The 23,823-nt window shown below is 44.1% G+C and overlaps 1 protein-coding gene across 2 annotated transcripts in view; it reads right to left on the reverse strand.

Moving 5' to 3' along the window:
- Window positions 1-4,454: 4,454 nt before the first annotated feature.
- LOC112244618 (cAMP-specific 3',5'-cyclic phosphodiesterase 4D) overlaps window positions 4,455-23,823 on the reverse strand; it is an 82,789-nt gene continuing 63,420 nt past the window's right edge. For both annotated transcript variants that reach the window (XM_024412346.2, XM_024412347.2), the window contains 11 exons: window positions 21,563-21,636; window positions 18,335-18,381; window positions 17,958-18,070; window positions 12,319-12,412; window positions 11,329-11,513; window positions 11,067-11,165; window positions 10,786-10,950; window positions 9,176-9,275; window positions 8,714-8,991; window positions 8,284-8,466; window positions 4,455-7,967 (listed from right to left, as the gene is read on the reverse strand). In XM_024412346.2, coding sequence (XP_024268114.1) covers window positions 7,431-7,967; window positions 8,284-8,466; window positions 8,714-8,991; window positions 9,176-9,275; window positions 10,786-10,950; window positions 11,067-11,165; window positions 11,329-11,513; window positions 12,319-12,412; window positions 17,958-18,070; window positions 18,335-18,381; window positions 21,563-21,636 — 1,875 coding nt within the window. In that variant the 3' untranslated portion in view covers window positions 4,455-7,430. The remainder of the gene's footprint in view (window positions 7,968-8,283; window positions 8,467-8,713; window positions 8,992-9,175; window positions 9,276-10,785; window positions 10,951-11,066; window positions 11,166-11,328; window positions 11,514-12,318; window positions 12,413-17,957; window positions 18,071-18,334; window positions 18,382-21,562; window positions 21,637-23,823) is intronic.

Here is a 23,823-nt window from a genome sequence, read left to right on the forward strand (position 1 = left end):
TTTTTCTCTGATACTTACCCAAGAATTCTGAACTGTCAGAACCCCATATAGGGACCTAGAACCTGCTGCAACTTGGCAATGCACACTGACACGCTGCCACTGCAGCACAAGTCCATAGACCCCACAGTTCCAAGAACAATACTTAATTAACTTGCGAGCCTGACATGTCAGAACTTGTACAAGGAACCGCAAGTCCAAAACAACAGAACACCTGTCGTGACTTGGTAAAGCGCACACGCACAATGAACCAAGGCAGCCTGCGCATTGCCACGGCAGCCCAAGGCTCAAACCCACAGGGAAACTGTGGTAACCCAGACAAAACGCTGCCTAACATTGGCCCAAGTCCATAGACACTTGCGCATAGCTGCGGGAAACATGTTTGGGGGTGCTGCTATTCTGTCACCGACGGGGGAGGGGGCTGCATAATTATATTTTTTTGGCCGACCCTACAGATTGCTACATCAGTCAGCTAATACAGGACTAGTAAAGGCCCAGTGCACTACTTTTGTGAAGATAAACAAAATACATCTTACTATTCTGATTTTTGAGGGGGTGCTGCAGCAACCTTAGCACCACTACTCTCCACAGCTATGCCCTCGCGGTTCAAAAAAGTCTCACAAAGAGACCCAAGGAGTGTGGAATGCCAGAAATCACACAAGGAACTGCAAGTCCAAAACAACAGGGCACCTGCTGTGACACTTTGGAGTCACAGGGGTGTACTAATAGCATGTGGATATCCCCAACATGCTTGGCTGACACCAAGGCCATTAGCAGGGCAGTCTTGTCTACAGACAACAAATGTTCCAAAGGAGGCTCACTCAATGTGGAACCACACCACCAGTGCCACCAGATAGGACCCCTGGGTAGAGCCGTCAATCCCTACATGACACGCCGAGATGGCTGGCATATACACTTGAATATGGAAAAAGAAAGGCTCTGCTCAAAAAGCTCTTGCAAGAACATCAGAAACTCCTTTAACCTGACACCAAACCTCAAACGCGTGCCACTTATATACAACCCTCTCGTAGAGGGTGCACACGCCCAACTGCATAGTCATAATCACGTTTGAGGATAAACCCCTTGTCATCAAATTCAACCTTTCAGGGGCCAAATCTGCAGAGCCATATCTACGGCCTTGGGTGTCAATAGACAATAGATCCTGATGACACGGAACCCCTCCACGGGTCCCTACATAAACTTAAATATGGAAAAAGAAAGGCCCTGCTCAAAAAGCTCTTGCAAGAACATCAGAAACCCGCCTAACAGGCAGAGGATCTCCGGGAATCAGGGTTTTCTGGGCCAACGGGGAGCCACCAGAATCAACAACAGACCTTCCTGATGGACCCTCTCCACAGTGGCCTGAATCAGGTCCACTGGAGGAACGCATAGAGCAGGGTCCGAGGTCACTGATATGCCAAGCATCCACTCACAACAAAGTGCGTAGATCTCTCATTGAGAAGAAGTCGACAATGCACATTTTCCCGCAATGTGTAAAGCTTTACGTCGGCCCTGACAAACTGGTCCCATATCTGGGCAACCACTGAGGGGTGCAGTCTCCACTGCTTAGAGATAGGACCCCCTGGAAAGTAGATCTGCACCCACGTGGAGAGATCCAGGAAGATACTTTGCCCTGAGCGACAGGAAATTCTGCTCCATATGAGGAGATAACGTGCCAGGTTTAGGAGAAAGAGAGACCTCGTCTCCCCTGCCTGTTGATGTACGCCACCATCCTCCTGTTGTCAGACCTTACCAACACATGCTGGCCCTAAAACATCGCAAGGAAATGCCTCATTGATAGCAACGACGGGGAAACCCTAAGCAACCAATGGCAGTGGCGAGATGCGTCCAGACACTAGCAGTCACCTAGCGCTGAAATATACGCATCAACAGACGTCCCAGAGGCACCACAGCCATCATAGAGGCCATTAGACCCAATAACCACAGGCACAAGCGAAACGGCACCGAGGGCCCCAGCCGGAATGTGACCCTCCTCTGTTGGGACAAAAACGTGTGATTCAGTACCGAGTCTAGAGCAAGGTCCAGAAACTGAATGCGCTGAGCTCTGAGCCGTAGTCAACAACTTCTCTTGAGATTCATTATGAACACCATATGGGAAACAAGTGTGGCAGTGTGGGAGCGCCATATTATCTCCTAGGATAATTTAGGTAAAAAAAATTGTTTTTAAAAAATGTATACTTGTTTTTCATTTCCACCACTTTTGACAACCGCGTGTCTGAATGTGAGGAAGGAACTGTGTTTATTATGCCCACACCGGGTTCGGGGACTTTGGCAACCAGTAACTTGCCCCTTATTGACCGAGCCACTTGGGAGCACTGTTGCCACAGTAAATGCTTGGGAAGGAGGGCCCAGAGAGGACGCCCCCTCTCCCGGCCTCCAGCTAGGGTTGAGAGGACTGCTTCTTCCCCAGCGTCACAGAAGAATCTGCTTGCACCCTGCGTTCCTTCAAACCAGCACGCCGTCTGTGCCAAGACGTCCGCCGCTGCCCAGAAGCACCAAGGCGGCAACCCGCCTTAGGCCTGCACCTTTTCCTTCACGCCTCGGAACTGCAGAACCGCAAAGGATTTTAGTTGGAAAAGGACCCATAGAGCTACATCCTGCTTTTGTTTCTCCCTAAATTGGCCCGTAAGGACTCCATAGCCGAGCAAAACAACCTTTTTGACTAAACTATCTCATCCAAATACATCCGCCTGTCCCTCTCAGGAATCCAGGACAACATCAACCAGAGGTGGCACTGAGCCACCACCATCGCCCCCCATACTTTCCCCCACAGCCAGGATAGTACAGTGGGACAGACATAACTTTGTCCAGCTGATCCGCTGAGGATCAGCACTGTTTATTTGGAATCACCATGCTAGGATTTTGTCACGCTCGTCGGAAGAAGTGGACCAAGGCGCAGCGTGGTGAGCGTACATCTTAGTTTATTTATAATGTCGCCAACAAAACCAGAAATAACAAACAAACGTAAAGTTACGTAGTGCTCGCAGGCCACTACACATAGACAACTACCCACAATCACAGGTGGGAAAAAGGGCTGACTCAGTATGATCCCCAATCAGAGACAACGATAGACAGCTTCCTCTGATTGGGAACCACACTCGGCCAGAAACAAAGAAATAAAAAATCACACCCTGTCCAAACAAATAGAGACGTAAACAGGCTCTCTAAGGTCAGGGTGTGACAGATTTGCCCCCTTGTTAGCCTCTGAAGTTAAGTAACTCGCCAGCTTTCTATCCATTGGTGGTGTGCAAACGAGCCCCGTCTCCTCCATACCCACTATTAATGAACTCACTATAACCTGGTAGCACCAGCCTGGCTGAATGAGGGGAATCGCAGGTTGTCTTTAGCTCATCACTCATCACTGCTGCAGGGACGGGAGGTAACCTGGAGGAACTCCTCTGCAGGGGAGAAGGACAATCTAACCCTAGGTGATCTGCCGCCCTACGACACAGCTCCAACAAAGGCGCATTAACCACAATGGTTCACTCTCCCCCGCCAAATACAAAGCCGGGGCTTCAGGCTTCCCCGGACTGATGTCAACCCATTGACACTCTGAAAACCCTCCAGAGCCAATCAGGGATAGTATATCATCCCTGGAATCCAGACTCTGAACACTGCCAGAGAAACCAGAATGAGCCTCACTTGGCTGGGATTACACCCCTATCAACTCTACGCCGGCCTCAAACAACCCCATTCCCAAACTCTCATTTTCACTGGAAGAACCTTCACCAGCAGCCTCAATCTTCCTCACAAAGTAAGCCCTACACCCAATAGAGGTTGAACCCCAGCCGGAGACATTGGTCACGCAAACTGGCCTGAGCCAAGTGTGTTTCGACCCCAAGCAAGCAGGATAGCACTCTTTTCTTAATATTTTATTGTGAAACCACATGCCCTAGGTCATGGTCGGAGGTTCAAACTCGGCTGGTTAGCCTTTTTGAACTTCCTCCTACCACTGGCCATCTTACTCAAGCAACAGAGCACTAGCTACACAAGCAGAGCAGAAAGTAGTGGGTGTTCAGCAAACACAAATCCTACCTAAACAAGGAAGTATTAGCTACACAAGCAGAGCAGAAAGTAGTTAACAAATGCAAAACTGTAGGAAATGTATGCGAGCCCCATTATTATTGTCAGGAAGGGGGCAGGCACGGCCACCATTGGCCCATTGGAAGTGATTTCAATTTGCTTTAGGTGAATAGGATTGGTCGTTGACCCTACATAGTATGTTATACCGAATGACCGACTGAAAGGAAACCGGAAAGTTGGTTTATTTTTGCTTTCTTTTATGGCAGACATAAGGAAACTAAAACATTTGGTTGAGTGCCAGAGGAGGCTGGTGGCAAGATCTATGGGAGGACGTCTCATTGTAATGGCTGGAATGGAATAAATGGAACGGTATTAAACACATCAAACATATGGAAACCACATGTTTTACTCCATTCCATTAATTCCATTCCAGCCATTACAATGAGCCCGTCCTTCTGTAGGTCCTCCCACCAGCCTCCATGGTTGAGCACTGTAGTTGAAATCTATCCGATTTTTTTTCTCCCAAAGCTCGGAAGTTAGCTACAAATAAATACTTAGCCTCCGACAAAGTCTATAGTTCTTCATTTTCGGACAGATATAGAAATAATAAATAAACTGTACACAAAGCATTGTGAGGAAAATATACAAAACAATCAATGGTAGACAGAGCATAACTGAATCCTCGTGAAAATACTGTCATAACAATGGCTGGTGAAGACATTTTTCATGACAGCTGAGAAAGACAGAAAGGCTTGCTTGAGTTCTGAACTGTTTGTGCTCCTTAACTACTGTGTGCATGGCACTGGTGTCTCCCCACCATATTGAGTATACAATCTATGAGGAAAGAAAACGTACGCAAATATAAGGCTCCAGAAAGTCACATTTCTGGATCTTTCGTAAAAACACAACATCAATTTACTCCACGTGTAGGTTCAAAGGTTTCTGTTCACAGATGAGCTTATTTTAGATACTTGAATAATTTCCTTATGAATCTTGCATCTTTCATGCATCTTTATCAAAACATATTATAGATACAAAAAAGTTCTAATTCCATAGCACAAGTCCCCCAATTTAGCTTCAGTGGTCCAGCCTGTGCTATGCATCAATTGTAATAATCAAGCCACATAATACCAGAATACGGAATACTGATGTGGATTAGTCAACAGAGTTACATCACACTCGACTGTACTTTAAGCACAGACTTGTAAAAATTACTATACAAAGTGCTTTGGTTTCTTTACAAATTCAATTCATCTAAATGTTCAACCATTCAAACATTAAGAAAGGTGCAGTTATCAGTGAATTATTGTTCTAAAACAGAAAATCTATGGGGCAGAAAGGGTACACAGGGAGGGCGACATGATCAACATTAGTCATTGATGGAAATTAGCCTGGGGCAAAATGGAAATTACAGTACGAGTTGTCATGCTTGCTTGGCACTTGTACTGTCATTGGTCATGTCCCTGTGAAGAGCAGAATATTGACCAATGACAAAAGGAAAAGGGTGTGAAAATTTCAGCACAGAAAACTGGCCTATGGCCAATGGTCTTTTTTTTTTTTTTTTTTTTTTTTTTACAGTTACAATTGCCTTGAGCAATCATACATTTCATACATTTCTGAAATAGTTTGGCAAATATTACACCATGTGCTTCACAAACTGTGATAACATTTGTAAACTCTACCAATGTATCTTTTTTTTACTAGTTCAACTGGTTGATAGTGTGACCAGATGATGGTACCTGAAGTAAGTAGGAAACTTGAGACCTTTACTGTAACGACAATAATAGACTTGAAAGGACATTGTACAGTTTGACTCATTTGGTAGAGCATGGCACTTGCAAATGCCAGGGTTGTGGGTTCAATTCCCACGGGGACCAGTATGAAAATGTATGCGCTCAAGTTGTAATTTGCTCTGGATAAGAGCATCTGTTAAATGACTAAAATGTAAATGTAAAAAATATCCCACAGCCCTACTGTACTGTCAAACAGTTAACTTAACTCTGTCCAGGTTCCCTCAATGCGACTAGTTATCCTAATGTGCTAGGGTATGTAAGTGCTGGCTACCATGTTGCCAGTGGCAAACAAAAATTCTCAGTCACCTGCCTCCAATGTGTTTATGGATTGGCTCAAGCCCTTCCAAGCAGGATGAGGATTGGCTGTGAGTAAAATTGTAAAGTGCTAAAAGTGGAGGCAAACTGATGCCATAAAAAGGTTAAGGATACACACAATTACAGTATAAAGCAGTATGTATACACTATGAGGGACTTCAAATAGAAAAAAACTAAATCAAATAAAATCATACAGACAAGTGGTGAATCTTAACTGAAGTGCTTGTTTTGGATACCCCTGCCTACAACAGCAACACAGCTAAAACCAATCCACTTAACATACCTATAGTCAATTTATTGTAGGTATGGGCATTTTGAATGCCTTGAATTGCAGTACACGTTCAGACTTTCATTCCGATATTCAACACTGGGAGGTGCCAAGTGCACACCGCATAGCTTTGGGTTACTTATATGTCCCTATAACGGCTGGCTCACGGTTGGTTTTGTTGGTTTACACATAACAGGACTGTGGTTAGGACTGTGGGAGGAAGAACTGACCCTAAACCAGTTGTTAAGAGTGTGACTGATGAGAGACCCCTAGTGATGCACCGAGTAGCTGTTACAACAAGGTACCCAAAAAGTGTTGTGCTACATTGAAACAATCTCTTCCTCAATTCTGACATTCTGCTCTGTACTTTGTCCTTTGTAGTACATATTTGGTAAGTCTGCAGTTTACCGGTTTAAACCACTTTCTGCACTAGTTTAAAAGGACTTAAATTAAAGACAAAATTACCAACAGTTGAAAAGGCAGGCAAATGTTGCCATTGGCCAAGTCCATGTTTATTAATCTGTTTGGCATAATGTCTCAAAAGCCTTTGTGGTGTTTGTTGTTACTAAGTTTGTCGCTTCGTCAATTGTTTCAAGCGGCCATAAGTAGTCAAAAGGAAGACGTGTTCCACAAAATCCTTGCTCTTTTGTCGTAGACCTTGGCTTGACTTGCAAAACAGGAAGGTTGGTTTTCTCAGTGTCTCTGAGAAACATAAGCTGAATACGGCGACACGTCCAACTCAGAGACGTATCGGTAAAACACAAAAGACCAGCTCAAAAACACGGTTTCCTGTTCTCTGCAACCAAAGAAGGAACAGTGGGGCTCTCCTTTCTCCAGTACGAGGTGACTGCTGTGTAAGTGCAGACTTCCTGAACGCACCCCCTCTACGTTCTTTACCCCAGCTTTGTCCTGCCATTCAATTCAAGGAAGCCAGAGATGGGGGTTGAAGGGGTCAGAGGGGAGGCTCAGAAATGTTTTTAAAAAAAGAAAAAAAAAAGGACATTGCACTGATGTTATGTACCTAGCCTGAAGCGCCTCACACCGGCGTTACCTTCTTGGTCATGTTCTCTGTCTTCGGTGGCCTCCCTTTCTGGGTCAGAGTCTGTGGACAAAGTCCTGCCACCAAGATTGAGGACAGAGGTAGCCATTTTGGAGAGTACTTGCGTGTGTGGGTAAGCAGTGGCAGACATGGAATGGAGTCTGCTGTCCGGGTCAGTCCTAGAAGGCTCCATCGCAGTGCTACTGTAACCCTCCTCCTCTGCCGGAGGGCTCTCTGTGTCAGACTCGCACTCCTCCTCCTCTAGGGTCAGCTCAAACTGGAACTTATCTCCTGTGGAGGATCCACCTCCACCCCCTCCGGCTCCCATGGCTCCCCCAGGCAGGCCCATCTTGTCCTGGGCCTCGGGTGTGGGCGAGGGGCTGTGTGGGATCATGCTCTGGTACCACTCGCGATTGTCCTCCAGCGTGTCTAGGATGTCCTGGGCATCAGGGTGGACCAGGTCTGCCCACGTCTCCCACAGAGGGTGGACGATGTAGTCTATGAAGCCCACCTGTAGAGGAAAATGATTATAGTCACTGGCATATTAGTAAAAGAGGCAGACTTTTTAGCCCAGACTGTGTGTGTGTAGAGCAGGTGAAGAATCTGTCGGTGTGGCCTGTCTCAGGGGGAGTGGGATATGCAAAAAAAAACATTTCCAATTCACACGTGTATATTGCGCACTTGTATATGTGTGAAATAGGACAAATGTAAGAATATACCTAACTATTATAATTGTAATTGTGTGTGTGTCTCTCTTCTGCATGTGAACACAGTGTGTGCATACTGTACTGTATGTGTCTCAATGCCTGTGTGTATAATAACTGTACCTGGTTCTTCTCGATGGAGGCGTTGTGTTTGTCACACATGGGGCTGATCTCCATGCCCTTGTCCCTCTCCCTGTCCCCCTGGGTGAAGAACTCCACCATGATGCGGTCAGTCCACTGGCGGTAGACCTCCAGGGGCTTGGTGGGGTTACTGAGGTCAGCACAGTGAACCATGTTCTGGAGGACCTGGAGAAACCAAAAACACTTCTTATTGAGTATCAAGGAAAATAAATGACCACACAATCATATGACAATAATACGATCCCAATGGTTCATTTGGCTGGAGCAGGGTGCTGTCAGTCAAAACAAGTGTTTTGGGTTCAATACCCAATACTCAATACTAAATATGCTACATATTAGATACATTCACATTGGTTATGCTGAATATGAATCCCTTCTAAGATAGTTAATTTGATTATTCTGTGAGTCTTACCTGGATACGATCTCCATAGTTGTCTAGTAGAAGTACTCCTAGACTGGTCACCTTCTTGGTCTCCACCATAGTCTTCAGGTCAGCCAGCAGGTTCATGTGTTTGGACATGTCTGTGGCTAACACCATGTCTATGACCATCTTGCGTAGGGACTGCCTCTGTTTCTTGCTGAGGTTCTGGAAGATGTCACAGTTGTCCTCCTGCAGCAGCTTAAAGCCCACGGCCAGGTGGTGGTTTTCCAGGACCGACACGTCGTTGTACATCAGAGCCAGCTCGGAGTCTGGACGGACACACAGGAGAGGAACAGTGCAAACACACATTCTACATACAGCAGGGGTCTCAAACTGGCAGCGTGTGGGACATATGCGTCCCATGAGACAATTTAATGTGGACACACAACCACAAAGGATTCCAAGATTTGAAACAACTCTTTGCCTAGTGCCCAGGGGGATATGTGAACTCACTGGTGTTGATGAGGAACTGGTTAGACACCCCCGGGTGGTCCACATCATGTATAGCACTGGCAAACAGAGCAGCTAGGATCTCCAAGTCAGTGAACACCGCCTGTAGAGATTGGAGGAACACAGGGATGTTAATTCAGGTAAATACTGTACAGCAGGGGTCACCAACCGGTCGATCGACTGGGCAATCTCCATGGCATTTCTAGTCCATCGGAAAACATTTCTGCCTTGCATTCCTTTTTTTTATTGGTGCACGCGATTCAGCTGCCCTGCATGTCAGGTAGGCGAAATGTTCCCATTTTTAACCATTTAATGTGTCTGAAGGTACAAACTCTGCCTTCCCGGTGGGCCTGGAGAGCAAATCAAGTGCACTATAGGCTCACTGCTGGCCAGTCGGATTGCTCAGATTCCCGGGTCTACAGTAACATAGCAGGCGGAAAAGAAAGCAGCAGCAAAGTTGATACTGTGAGATTTCAAAACATTTCAAATCATGACCAGAGAGAGAATGTCAATGAATACAGCAAAGAGATGCTGTTTTTATGACTGAGTTCATGTTTAAGTTCTTACTCAGCACTGTCAACACTTTTTATTCAACACTTTTAGAGGCTATTAAAATGCGTATTCTTCAAACCTCCACTCACGCGACAACCAACACTGCAGCTGTAATGAATGAGTAGGAAAGTGTATTGATAGGCATGCATTATTATTAGCAGATTGGGTCTTTTTTAATATCGAGAAATATTTCACTTTCTTTGTTCATAGGAGTAACAACATGAATTTGTGCATGAGGCAGAAATAATGCAGTGCAACTCGAGTTTGGCCATCAGGTGGAAGACGGTGTCCCTTTTTGGTCAGTGTCAACAGAGGAAAGGGAGAGCGGAGGGACGTTGAGAGGTGGACCCCTGTCTCCTCCTGCTCTCTCCCTCTGCTGACACTGACCATCAGATGCAGGCACAATCAGCCCAGTAAATTTTTAAATGTACAGTATGCTCACTCAGCTTTCCCTCACAAATAATACAACAACATCTACTGATCAGTTATTACCGGTGTGCAACTGATCTATTACCGGTGTGATCATATAGCCTACCTCAAATTTGTATATATTTTTTTATGTTCTGAACAACAAAGCATTGGCAGGGCAATTCAAGCAAAGATGATATGTGGTAATAATGTATTGGGCCTATCGCCTACTACACAAACCTCATTGATACAGTGCTGTTTTAAATAGGTTAACGTTGCATTGGCTTCCGTTTATTTAAGTCCTGTTAAAAAAGTGGTAGATCTCGTCTTGCTTTTTGACTCAAAGTGATCTTCACTCAGAACGATCACCACTGCTGTACAGTATGTGTGTGAGAATGTGTATGGGACTTGTGCATAGGCGCAACAACAATATGGGACAGGTAAGACACATGTCTGCCCCAATTTTCAAAACACCCTTTTTCTAATGTCCATAACTTTGAAGTTATACGATGTAGTGTATAGCCTTGCAGAAGGTGTACAGTTTTGAACATTATATTGCATATATTATTTTTTTAAATAAATAATATATATATATTTGTTTGTTTTTTGTGTGTTTTTTTTTCTCAGTATTTTTAGCTAAAAAGTTGTCATACCTCCAGGGCAGGGGTAGAGAGGAGGACGTGGGTGGACTGGACCACGTCTGCAGCGTGGATGTTGTTGTGGTAGGCCACATCATGGTGGTAGTGGTCCTCCAGGGTCATCATGAAGGTGATGAAGGTGTCTGCAGGGATCTTGAATGACTTCAGCAGCTCTCGCTCCTATATGGAATACATATATGATTTTCAGCATTTTTTATCAGTGACTTTGTAAATTGTTTAGCCATGTAAGAGGGCCCTTTTTAGAAGAGGACTCATTTGGAAACATGAGGACATACCTGGAAAATTGAATAAATCGCCACCGTCAGCGGACGATTCCCAGAATATTCAGATATTTTGAAAATATCCACACCCCATCGGTTTATATCTTCCAACTGCTGCCAGATGGAAAAACATTTGTTAGAAAAAAACTGCAGATCATTTAACTCCAAAACGTGCTGGGTACTATTAAATCCTAAGAGTGACAGAACTTGTGGCAGAACAGAACCCTAAAAGTGAGGTACTTTCTAATTGTCAGAAAAGAAGGGTTGCGTAGACTACCTTGGCGAGAAAGCCCTCCTGAGTGGCTGCAACCCCGAAGCGGGGGATGTTGGAGGGGGCCACACTGGGGATGATTCTGGGCTTCTTTACCCCCACGATCTGGGACATGGGACGCTTCTTCTTGTCCGTTTTCTCCTTCTTCTCCTTGATGTGTGGAGACATGATCTCCATATCATGTTGCTTTTCTGTGGTGCACAGTTATTCCACAGTTATTCCACAGTAATAACAATAGAGTTCAGAAGGGTTGTCTATTGAAACCAGGGCTGGTTACACTTTACACTGAGTTGAAGTTGCACAGATATCATGTAGTTGCCTGGATTCGTATTGTCTTGGCGTAATCACATGTAATGTTACAGGCTTGGGCTTTTCCATTTATATTTCGAGGTTGGACGTTAGCACGTGGGGCGCACCGATTGGTGTCACCTCATTAGTCAGTATGTACTACACCTGTGCTGGTTGGTCATCTCGTTAGGGGGAAGGTGTTTCACCTGTGCTGGCCCAGGTGCTATTTAAGAGTGGCTGGCCCAGTGCTCTGATGGTCTTGAGAGATGTGGAGAGTTAACACCTTTATAACGCCTTATTTGATTTCCAGACAAACAATCCTTTATCTTATCTGCCCTGTTTTCATTTTGCTCCACTTTTTGGTTTGCTTCCTGCCTTTAAGTTTGGTTTGTTTTTAAAAAATGTTGTTTGCCTCTTCTTGGGTAAATTTAGTCGGTGTCTTGTAGGTCCTTGTTTTTGTTGCTAGTCAACTTTCAGTGGACTCCCCCATCAGTGTCTTTCAGAACCCCTCCTAAAACCCTGCCTGTTTCGTTGTCAGTGACTCCCCTTTCTGTTTGAGTGACAATTTTTGGTTTTCGTGCTGGGGAACGTAACAGTAACTATACAATAAGTATACATTAGTAACTATTGATTCACATTACAGTACATACGGTAGATGTCTCTACTAAGGCAGTCAGACAGTGAAAGGTGGTGGAGAGAAAGACGTACCTAGGAAGGTGCTGGAGATGAACTCTGACACCTGGTTCCCTGATCTGCTGGCCTCTGATAGCTGAGTGAGCTCTCTGTTCAGCATCCTCTTGAACTGGGGAGACAAACAACAACACGACAAACAACAACACACTACATCACTCAGACTGTCACAATATAGTCTCTACTGTAGACTGTGGACATACACATGACAGGCACATCTACACTGAGCTATTTGGTAGTTTGCATGTGTGTGTCTGGTAACTTCTTCATTGAAGAAAAATGTACTTACTATGACTGTGATGAATATGGGGTTGTCCCACCTAGCTTTCTTAAGATGAATGCAACGAAGTATAATTTGCTCTGGATAAGAGCGTCCACTAAATGACTAAAATGTCAAACGTTTTAGAGCTCAGGAATTCTTTAAAGACTGGACAAATATTTTTCTTAATATTAACAAAAGTTTTGTTTTAATGCACTATTAAAAGCTCCTGTGCTAATTTCATTAACATTTTGGCATGTCTTTCTAGATTTAGAACATAAAACATTTATATCTCAAACATTATCCCTTAAGTCTAACACAGCAAATACTTTAATTGTTTAAGCATGTGCTACAGAACACTGATTCAAATATTTATTCAGATATTGACAAAATAATATAGACTCCATCAGTGACGGTGTTGACAAGCCACTGACGGAGTTGACAACAGATACTCAAAACAGACATATTTTGGTCTCTAAAAATAAAAGTTCAATACAAACATTTGTAAAATATGGAAATTTATTCATTGGAAAATTCCCAATAAAAACAACCATTTTATCAAATCTTTCAGTACTCTGATGGAGTTGATGTCAGACAATAATCTGACCGAGTTGATGTCTTATTGAGTTTACAAAAAAAGTGGTAAATATAGTAGCATTTTAGTTTTTCCTCAGTTGCTTCATGACTGTAAAACCTAGTTAAATGTAACATATTTTAACCAAAATTCTGAGCTAATTTCATGTAATGCTAAACATTTCTTTCATGACTTATGACGTGATCATATGCTATCTGGGGGGCCCAACCTCCAGGGGGACTCCAGCACAGTAAAGTATTATAATAATAAATATACTGAACAAAAATATAAACATAACATATAAAGTTTTGGCCCCATGTTTCATGAGCTCAAATAAAAGATCCCAGAACTGTTCCATACGCAAAAGCATATTTCTCTAATATTTTGTGCACAAATGTGTTTACATCCCTGTTAGTGAGCATTTCTCCTTTGCCAAGATAATCCATCCAACTGACAGATGTGGCATGTCAAGAAGCTGATTAAACAGCATGATCATTACTCAGGTGCACCTTGTGTTGGGGGCATTAAAAGGCCACTTTAAAATGTGTAGTTTTATCACACAACACAATGCCAAATTTGGAATGACCACCAGAGCTGTTGCCAGAGAATTGAATGTTCATTTCTCTACCATAAGCCGCCTCCAATGTTGTTTTAGAGAATTTGGCAGTACGCCCCAATTGGCCTCACTACCACATGTAACCACGCCAGCCCAGGACCTCCACATCTGCCTTCTTCACCTGCGGGATCATTTGAGACCAGACAGCTGATGAAACCGAGGAGTATTTCTGTCTGTAATAAAGCCCTTTTGTGGGGAAAAAGTCATTCTGATTGGCTGAGCCTGGCTCCCCAAAGCTGCAGGAGGGTGTGCTACACCAGTGATTATACTGTATAATCATCATACACAAAGATAATACATTTCCCCCCCCCCTCTGAAACACCAAAAGTCTGCTCTGAAGATGCCAACCGAGCATGTGCACACAGAAAAAGACAGTACATACACACACACTGTGCACACTGCATGTACTGTACATATGTTCACACATACTTCTTGCACACACATATCTGCACATACACTTTATGGACTCACTCATACACACATGCACAAGCACTCCTGACACACACACACACACACACACATGCTGCAAAAACAGCATCACTTCCCAACTAATTGCAAAGAACTCTGCAAAGAAGGATGGAGACCTGTACTACACATTCATTCACCAAGCAACACGTGTATCCCATCCCATCCCAGCCCGTCTTACCTGAAGGTACATCCTCGACAGAGAACAAGTCATTGACTTCTGGCATTTCAGCACTAAATAACGCATGGGGCGGGAAAAAAAGCAGGGTCCTCCCTGTAGCTGCTGTACTGGGCTTACAGTCCGTACTGTGCTCCTGTCCTGCTTGTCTGAGCTCCTTAATTCCACTGCAAGCAGGTAGTCTACACACACAGTGCACTGGGAAGGTTTTATCCACACACTCTAGCGGGAATGGACAAGTAAGAGGATTGCCTTGGTGGAAGAAGTGTGGAAGCCAGGCTGAGGATGCAGGGTGTGGGGAGCACGGCAGAGAAGCGACTCCTGCCGCTTACTCTCCTCTCCCCCTCAGCAGCACTATTCTGCCTGCTGCTCCGCGTGTAAACAGAGGAGAGCAGCACACGCTACTCCCAATTACCACCTCCCCATACTGTATGCCTAAAGGAAGGAACAAATCAGCAGCCTGCTTCATCAGAGGCTGGGACAGGGAAATGGAGCTGATTGGCCCACGGTGGGGGGAGAGTAGGCAGGGGCTGGTTGTGTTCGAGGCTTCACCATGTGCACCAAGTTAAAGATGATGAGGAAATCTGATGCCTTGAATGGCTGAGGTATTTCATCCATATACTGTATGTGACCCGATTCAGAATACTAGGTGTATATCATAAGTCACCACTTCACAGGAGAGCCAATTGAACGTAAACAATATTTTTAAATTAAAATGCATTTTTTGTCAGAAATGCCTTCTGGAACATGTGAACTTGTGCCTTAATATCAAACTTGTATGTCATCTGTAAATACGAATAGAATTGTTAAATTACAAGCTTAGTTGGTTTAGCCACATAAAAATACAATTTATGTGAACACATGAATGTGTTGCTTTAAATGACATGAATGACAATGAAACAAGTATCTGTAGATCTAATCTATGAGGAAAGAGAAAAAAGGGGACGATGGGATGATTCGGCATGATAGGCAACATCATTATCCTATTATGAATGTAAATAACACAAACGTTTGCAGAAAGCAGAATAGAAAATACATTATAGCAGGAGAGAATTTCAGAAAAATCCATTGCACATTATATTTTCCCATACGATACAATGTAGTGAAGATGGTAAATATGCAAAGTTGGTCAAGTAAACCAGACAAAGAGCAACGACAAAGGGTGAAATGTTTAGAAAGCCAAACATAAAAGTTTGATGGGAAAAATCAAGTGCCAGCATGGATGATTCCTCCTTACTGACTCCCTTTTCATTGACTATTGGCAGCAATGTGGGGGTGCAGCACATAAAACGCACCACCACATGTGTGCCTTGCATGTATGTATATGGTGTATGTATACAGGGAGAGCCTGTGTATGGCGTATGTATACATGGAGAGCCTGTGTGTGGTGGGTATCCAGGGAGAGCCTGTGTGTGGTGGGTATCCAGGGAGAGCCTGTGTGTGGTGTATGTATACAGGGAGAGCCTGTGTGTGGTGTATGTATCCAGGGAGAGCCTGTGTGTGGTGGGTATCCAGGGAGAGCCTGTGTGTGGTGGGTATGTGTGTGTGTTTACCCAGCGCACATAGCTCTTGCGTGGGGAGGCTAATCATGGAATCACACAAGCTATTAACTCCAGTCTGGAGAAAGAAGGAGAGGGATGAGGATGGATGGAGGGGGGATGGTGTTTTATCCACAGCTCCAACTCTGTTCTTCACATTTTTTCTGCACATTATTTTATATTTATTTAACTAGGCAAGTCAGTTAAGAACAAATTCTTATTTTCAATGACAGCCTAGGAACAGTGTGTTAATTGCCTGTTCAGGGGCTGAATGACAGATTTGTACCTTGTCAGCTCGGCGATTTGAACTTACAACCTTTCGGTTACTAGTCCAATGCTCTAACCACTAGGATACCCTGCCGCCCCAATACTGAGAGTTGGGGGTGTGTGTCTACCGATGCATACCCACTATCCCATTCATTCAGGTAGGCCTGATCACAGACAACGATGAGACAGCCTATAGGGAGGAGGTCCTATACCTGGCCGTGTGGTGCCAAGATAACAACATCTCCCTCAACGTGATCAAGACAAAGGAGATGATTCTACAGGAAAAGGAAGACCGAGCACGCACCCATTCTCATCGACGGGGCTGTAGTGGAGCAGGTTGAGTTCCAAACACACCAAGACAGTCGTGAAAAGCGCACAAAAAAGCCTATAGATTTGGCATGGGTCCTCAGATCCTCAAAAAGTTCTACAGCTGCACCATCGAGAGCATCCTGATTGGTTGCATCACTCCCTGGTATGGCAACTGCTCGGCCTCCAACTGCAAGGCACTACAGAGGGTAGTGCATAAGGGCCAGCACATCCCTGGGACCAAGCTTCCTGCCATCCAGGACCTCTATACCAGGCGGTGTCAGAGGAAGGCCCTAAAAACTGTCAAAGTCTCCAGCCACCCTAGTCATAGACTGTTCTCTCTGCTACCGCATGGCAAGTGGTACTTGAGCACCAAGTCTAGGTCCAAAAGGCTTCTTAACAGCTTCTACCCCCAAGCCATATGACTCCTGAACAGCTAATCAAATGGCTACCCAGACTATTTGCATTGTCCCCTCCCCTTTTACACTGCTGCTACTCTCTGTTTATTATCTATGCGTAGTCACTTTAACTCTACCTACTTGTACATATTACCTCAATTACCTTGACTAACCTGTGCCCCCTCACGTTGACTCTGTACCTGTACTCCCTGTACATAGACTCACTAATGTTATTTTACTGCTGCTCTTAAATGATTTGTTATTTAAAAAATTTTTACATGACACTTTTTTTCTTAAAACTGCATTGTTCGTTAAGGGCTTGTAAGTAAGAATTTCACTGTAAGGTCTACACCTGTATTCGGCGCATGTGACAAATAACATTTGGTTTGATTTGATTTGATTCATGGAACGAACTCCAAATGTCAGAAGGCATTGGCGATTTCATTCACATTTCCTCATCTCTGATGGCATTCATTGTATTAGTGGCCTTTCACATTTGTCCAATCAGGATCAGCACAAAATGCATTTGCAGAGTGACACAGTCGCTGGCTTAGTGGGCTCTTTTTAATTTGGGAGGCCACCAAAAGTGCATTGGCCAAAATGTACACATAGTTTTTTAAATGTATTGCTTACTTTGACGTAAGAGTGAAATAATAATATCCCTTTTGTTTTAATGGAGAGGGGAAAGGTCAATTGTTTTGGCTAAACAATAAGGAAATTAGATTCAATCAAAGTCTGAAAGAGAGTCTTAATAGATATTGTGCAGCTACAGAAAATTTGATACAAATTCCCTGTAGATTAATTTGGCCAAATCATGATCCATACAGGGTTCTAGATCACAGTCATTCATGACAACTCTTCATAAAGCCACGATGGCGCTGACTCAATGGTGAGCTTTGTGCTTTTGTATTGTATCTCGTTTAAGTCTATCATGGCGAATTAACTCAAACCTGAACCAGATACTGATGTAAGACATTAGTAGCTTCAGCCTTACCTTTAAAGTCGAGGGTACAAGTGAGTAAGCTCCCTGGGTTATGAGTGTGTGTATGTGTGTACCTTATTGGAGGCCATCTCGCTGACGGAGTGGCGTGTCTTCAGAGTATCCAGCTGCTCCAGACACCAGTCCAGCTCGTCCAGAGTCTCCACGGCCAGTTGCTGAAACGGCTCCTCTGTCACACCCACACAAGGACAACACACAACGAGACGAGCACGTGATTTAACGTTCTTTTAACGTTCAACCTTCATTCAAGAATCAATGATTCAATCTCGAAGTCCCCTTTGCTGTTTATATCAATGGTTAAATCATCAGTTTGGTTTAATATCAGATTGAATCTAATACTAATCTTACCCTAATTGCTAAATGGTTGAATGAAATTTCTGTATTTTTTGTGGAGTGTAGAACTCAACCAAGCAAAACCTTTTCAAAGACTCACCTGCTAAGCTTGTATTTAACATGGACGGTGGATTACTGCCAATTCTCCTGTGGACACACAGACATCCCAGTTTTGAGTAAAGTTGATATCTATGTACTGTGTCTATGTATTGTTCACTTCATCATTATAATCAACAGGGGGCACGTGGGTTTGGGTTTGAGAGGCGCCAAAGAGGATGGATGACGTTTTACATGTTCCTGACCAACTGTGCTATTTTGTTTAGTTTTTTGCGATGTTTGTAACTTATTTTTTTACTTATTTTGTACATACTGTTGCTGCTATTGTCTCTTATGACCGAAAAATAACTTCTGGACATCAGAACAGCAATTACTTACCACAAACTGGAAGAAGCTTTTTCCTTTAACGAGTCCGACGAGAAGGATATACTGCTCTTCTGGGAACAGGCCCAGATCCCCGTCATTTCCATGAAAAAAAGAATGAGGAAAAGAGGACGCAGATCGGGTTGCCTTCGGAGAATCCGTAGGCGAGCGAGTAAACTCCGACTGCCTTCCGTTCTACTTGCTAACATGCAATCGTTGGAAAATAAAATGAATGACCTACGATTACGATTATCCTACCAACGGAACATTAAGAACTGTAATATCTTATGTTTCACAGAGTCGTGACGGAATGACGACATGGATAATATAGAGCTGGGGGAATTTTCCATGCACCGGTAGAACAGAGATGCTACATCTGGTAAGACGAGGGGTGGGGGTGTGTGCCTTTTTGTCAATAACAGCTGGTGCACAATGTTTATTGTTGAAGCAGTTTCGAGGTATCGCTCGCCTGAGGTAGAGAACCTTATGGTAAGCTGTAGACCACACTATCTACCAAGAGAGTTCTCATCTATATTATTTGTAGCCGTCTATTTATCACCACAGACCGATGCTGGTACTAAGACCGCACTCAACCAACTCTATAAGGCCTGATCAAACAAGAAAATGCTCACCCAGAAGCGCCGTTCCTAGTGGCCGGAGACTTTGATGCAGGCAAACTTAAATCAGTTTTACCACATTTTTACCAGCATGTCACGTGCAACCAGAGGGAAAAAACTCTAGATCACCATTACTCCACACACAGAGATGCATACAAAGCTCTCCCCTGCCATCCATTTGGAAAATCTGACCATAATTCTATCATCCTGATTCCTGTTTACAAGCAAAAACTAAAGCAGGAAGTACCAGTGACTCGCTTAATACAGTGGTCAGATGACGCGGATGCTAAGCTACAGGACTGTTTTGCTAGCACAGACTAGAATATGTTCCGGGATTCATCCAATGGCAATGAGGAGTATACAACCTCCGTCATCGGCTTCATCAATAAGTGCATCGATGACTTCGTCCCCACAGTGACGCTTGTCGGATGTGGCAGAGCTTGAAAACCATTATGGACTACAAAGAGCTGCCCAGTGACGTGAACCTACCAGATGAGCTAAATGCCTTTTAGGCTCGCTTCGAGGCAAGCAACACTGAAGCATGCATGAGAGCACCAGCTGTTCTGGATGACTGTGTGATAACGTTCTCGGTAGCCGATGTGAGCAAGACCTTTTAAACAGGTCAACATTCACAAAGCCGCGGGGCAAGATGGATTACCAGGACGTGTACTCAAAGCATGCGCGGGGACACTTGCAAGTGTCTTCACTGACATTTTCAACCTCTCCCTGACTGCAATACCTACATGTTTCAAGCAGACCACCATAGTCCCTGTGCCCAAGGAAGCGAAGGTAACTAGCCTAAATTACTACCGCCCCGTAGCACTCACATCAGTAGCCATGAAGTTCTTTGAAAGCCTGGTCATGGTTCACATCAACAGCATCCCCCCCGATACCCTAGACCCACTCCAACCGCCCCAAAAAATCCACAGATGATGCAATCTCAATCGCACTCAACACTGCCCTTTCCCACTTGGACAAAAGGAAAACCTGTGAGAATGCTGTTCATTGACTACAGCTCAGCGTTCAACACCATAGTGCCCACGAAGCTCATCACTAAGCTAAGGACCCTGGGACTAAACACCTCCCACTGCAACTGGATCCTGGATTCCTGACGGGCCGCCCCCCCAGGTGGTAAGGGTAGGGAACAATACGTCTGCCACGCTGATCCTCAACACTGGGGCCCCTCAGGGGTGTGTACTTAGTCCCCTCCTGTAGTCCCTGTTCACCCACAAATGCATGGCCAAACACAACTACAATAGTGGCCTGATCACCGACAACGATGAGACAGCCTATAGGGAGGAGGTCAGAGAACTGGCAGTGTGGTGTCAGGACAACAACCTCTCACTCAATGTGAGCAAGACAAAGGAGCTGATCGTGGACTACAGGAATAGGAGGACCGAGCAGGCCCCCATTAACATCAACGGGGCTGTAGTGGAGCGGGTCGAGAGTTTCAAGTTCCTTGGTGTCCACATCACCAACGAACGATCATGGTCCAAACACACCAAGACAGTCGTGAAGAGGGCAAGACAAAACATGTTCCCCCTCAGGAGACTGAAAAGATTTGGCATCGGCCCCCAGATCCTCAAAAAGTTCTACAGCTGCACAATTGAGAGTATCCTGACCGGTTGCATCACCGCCTGGTATGGCAACTGCTTGGCATCTGACCGTAAGGCGCTACAGAGGGTAGTGCGTACGGCCCAGTACATCACTGGGGCCAAGTTCCCTGCCATCCAGGACCTATATAATAGGCAGTGTCAGAGGAAAGCCCATACAATTGTCAGAGTCTCCAGTCACCCAAGTCACAAACTGTTTTCTCTGCTACCGCATGGCAAGTGGTAACGAGGCGCCAAGTCTAGGACCAAGAGGCTCCTTAACAGCTTCTACCCCCGAGCCAGCAATTCATCAAATGGCCACTTGACTGTTACATTGACCCCCACCCATTTGTTTTGTACACTGCTGCTACTCGCTATTTATTATCTATGTGTAGTCACTTCATCCTTACCTACATGCACAAATTACCTCAACCAACCTGTACCCCTGCACACTGACTCTGAACCGGCCACCCCCTGTGTATAGCCTCGTTATTGTTATGTTATTCTGTTACTTTTTATAATTTTTTAGATTTTTTAAACTTTAGTTTATTTGGTAAATATTTTCTTAACTCTTCTTGAACTGTACTGTTGGATAAGGGCTTGTAAGTAAGCATTTCACCATAAGGTCTACACTAGGTTTATGTTGTATTCGGCATATGTGACAAATAAAGTTTGATTTGATTTGTAGACTGAACTTACTTGCTGGGTTGACGATCTTGCTGATGGGTCAAAACGGCGAAGTTGCTTCTTACCGTCCTCAAACTGGCAAGTACCTACAAGAGCGGACAAGATTAATATACAGTACCATGCAAAAGTTTGAACAACCCTACTCATTCAAGGGTTTTCTTTATTTTTACTGTTTTCCACATTGTAGAATAATAGTGAAGACATCAAAACTATGAAATAACACATATGGAATCATGTAGTAACCAAAAATTGTTAAACAAATCAAATATATTTTGTATTTGAGATTCCTCAAAGTAGCCACCCTTTGCCTTAATGATAGCGTTGCACACACTTGGCATTCTCTCAACCAGCTTCATGAGGTAGTCACCTGGAATGCATTTCAATTAACAGGTGTGCCTTGTTAAAAGTTAATTTGTGGAATTTCTTTCCTTCTTAATGCGTTTGAGCCAATCAGTTGTGTTGTGACAAGGTAGGGGTGGTATACAGAAGATAGCCCTATTTGATAAAAGACCATGTCCATATTATGGCAAGAATAGCTCAAATAAGCAAAGAGAAACGACAGTCCATCATTACGACATGAATGTCAGTCAATCCGGAAAATTTCAATAACTTAGAAAGTTTCTTCAAGTGCAGTCGCAAAAACCATCAAGTGCTATGATGAAACTGGTTCTCATGAGGACCACCACAGGAAAGGAAGACCCAGAGTTACCTCTGCTGCAGAGGATAAGTTCATTAGAGTTACCAGCCTCAGAAATTGCCACCCAAATAAATGCTTCACAGAGTTCAAGTAACAGACACATCTCAACATCAACTGTATCAGAGGAGACTGCTTGAATCAGGCCTTCATGGTCGAATTGCTGCAAAGAAATCACTACTAAAGGACACCAATAATAATAAGAGACCTGCTTGGGCCAAGAAACATGAGCAATGGAAATTAGACCGGTGTAAATCTGTCCTTTGGTCTGATGAGTCCAAATTTGAGATTTTTGGTTCCAACTGCCATGTCTTTTCGGGGAATGAATGTTCGCCGCATGTTCCCGCATGTTCCCACCGTGAAGCATGGAAGAGGAGGTGGGATGGTGTGGGGGTGCTTTGCTGGTGACACTGTCTGTGATCTATTTAGTATTCTAGGCACAATTAACCAGCACGGCTACCACAGCATTCTGCAGTGATACGCCATCCCATCTGGTTTGTGCATAGTGGGACTGTCATTTGTTTTTCAACAAGACAATGACCCAACACACCTCCAAGCTGTGTAAGGGCTATTTGACCAAGTAGGAGAGTGATGGAGTGCTGCATCAGATGACCCGTCCTCCACAATCACCCGACCTCAACCCAACTGAGATGGTTTGGGATGAGTTGGACCGCAGAGTGAAGGAAAAACAGCCAACAAGTGCTCAGCATATGTGAGAACTCCTTCAAGACTGTTGGAAAAGCATTCCAGGTGAAGCTGGTTGAGAGAATTGCCAAGAGTGTGCAAAGCAGTCATCTAGGCAAAGGGTGGCTACTTTGAAGAATCTAAAATCTAAAATATATTTTGATTTGTTTAACAATTTTTTGGTTACTACATGATTCCATATGTGTTATTTCATAGTTTTGATGTCTTCACTATTATTCTACAATGTAGAAAATAGGAAAAATAAAGAAAAACCCTTGAATGAGTAGGTGTGTCCAAACTTTTGCCTGGTACTGTTCATCCTCTCTACTACCTAATTGTGATAGTCGAGGTACTTCATGTATGAATAAAAACATTTAGAATATATTATATGCATACTCCGTGAAGTGTTACAATTGAACATTTAACCCCACAAAAGGGCTAAGCATACACAGCAATGCATTTAAACTATCTTACGCCTTGATCAAACCGACAGTGTTATTGCGCTGCATCATCTGAATATGTGTGCAACAAAAGTTCAACATTCACCTTCTGTTACCACTTCTGGCAAGCCGTCTACACATACAGTTTGACGCATACGTTCGATAAATCCAACTTATGCACCACACAAAACGCACTGCAACTGCCTTTGCAACTTAATGCTGCAAGTCAAACACAGCTTTCTATTGGAAATGTATGTACTTCTGGTGTACCAAAATGCCTTTACGCTGTTGGTGTGATCGAGGCGTTAGTGTTAAATAATGGCTTGCAATAGTTCATTTTCAACACTTTTCAAAACAAGCAAGCACTAACGGTGCCCCTGAGCCATCATAATTATAGGCTAATGAAGAGTGAACCCCCTCGCTAGCCCCCACCCTCCCATACGTCACACATGTCA

The sequence above is a fragment of the Oncorhynchus tshawytscha genome, linkage group LG28, assembly GCF_018296145.1.
Source record: "Oncorhynchus tshawytscha isolate Ot180627B linkage group LG28, Otsh_v2.0, whole genome shotgun sequence".
NCBI lineage: Eukaryota > Metazoa > Chordata > Actinopteri > Salmoniformes > Salmonidae > Oncorhynchus > Oncorhynchus tshawytscha.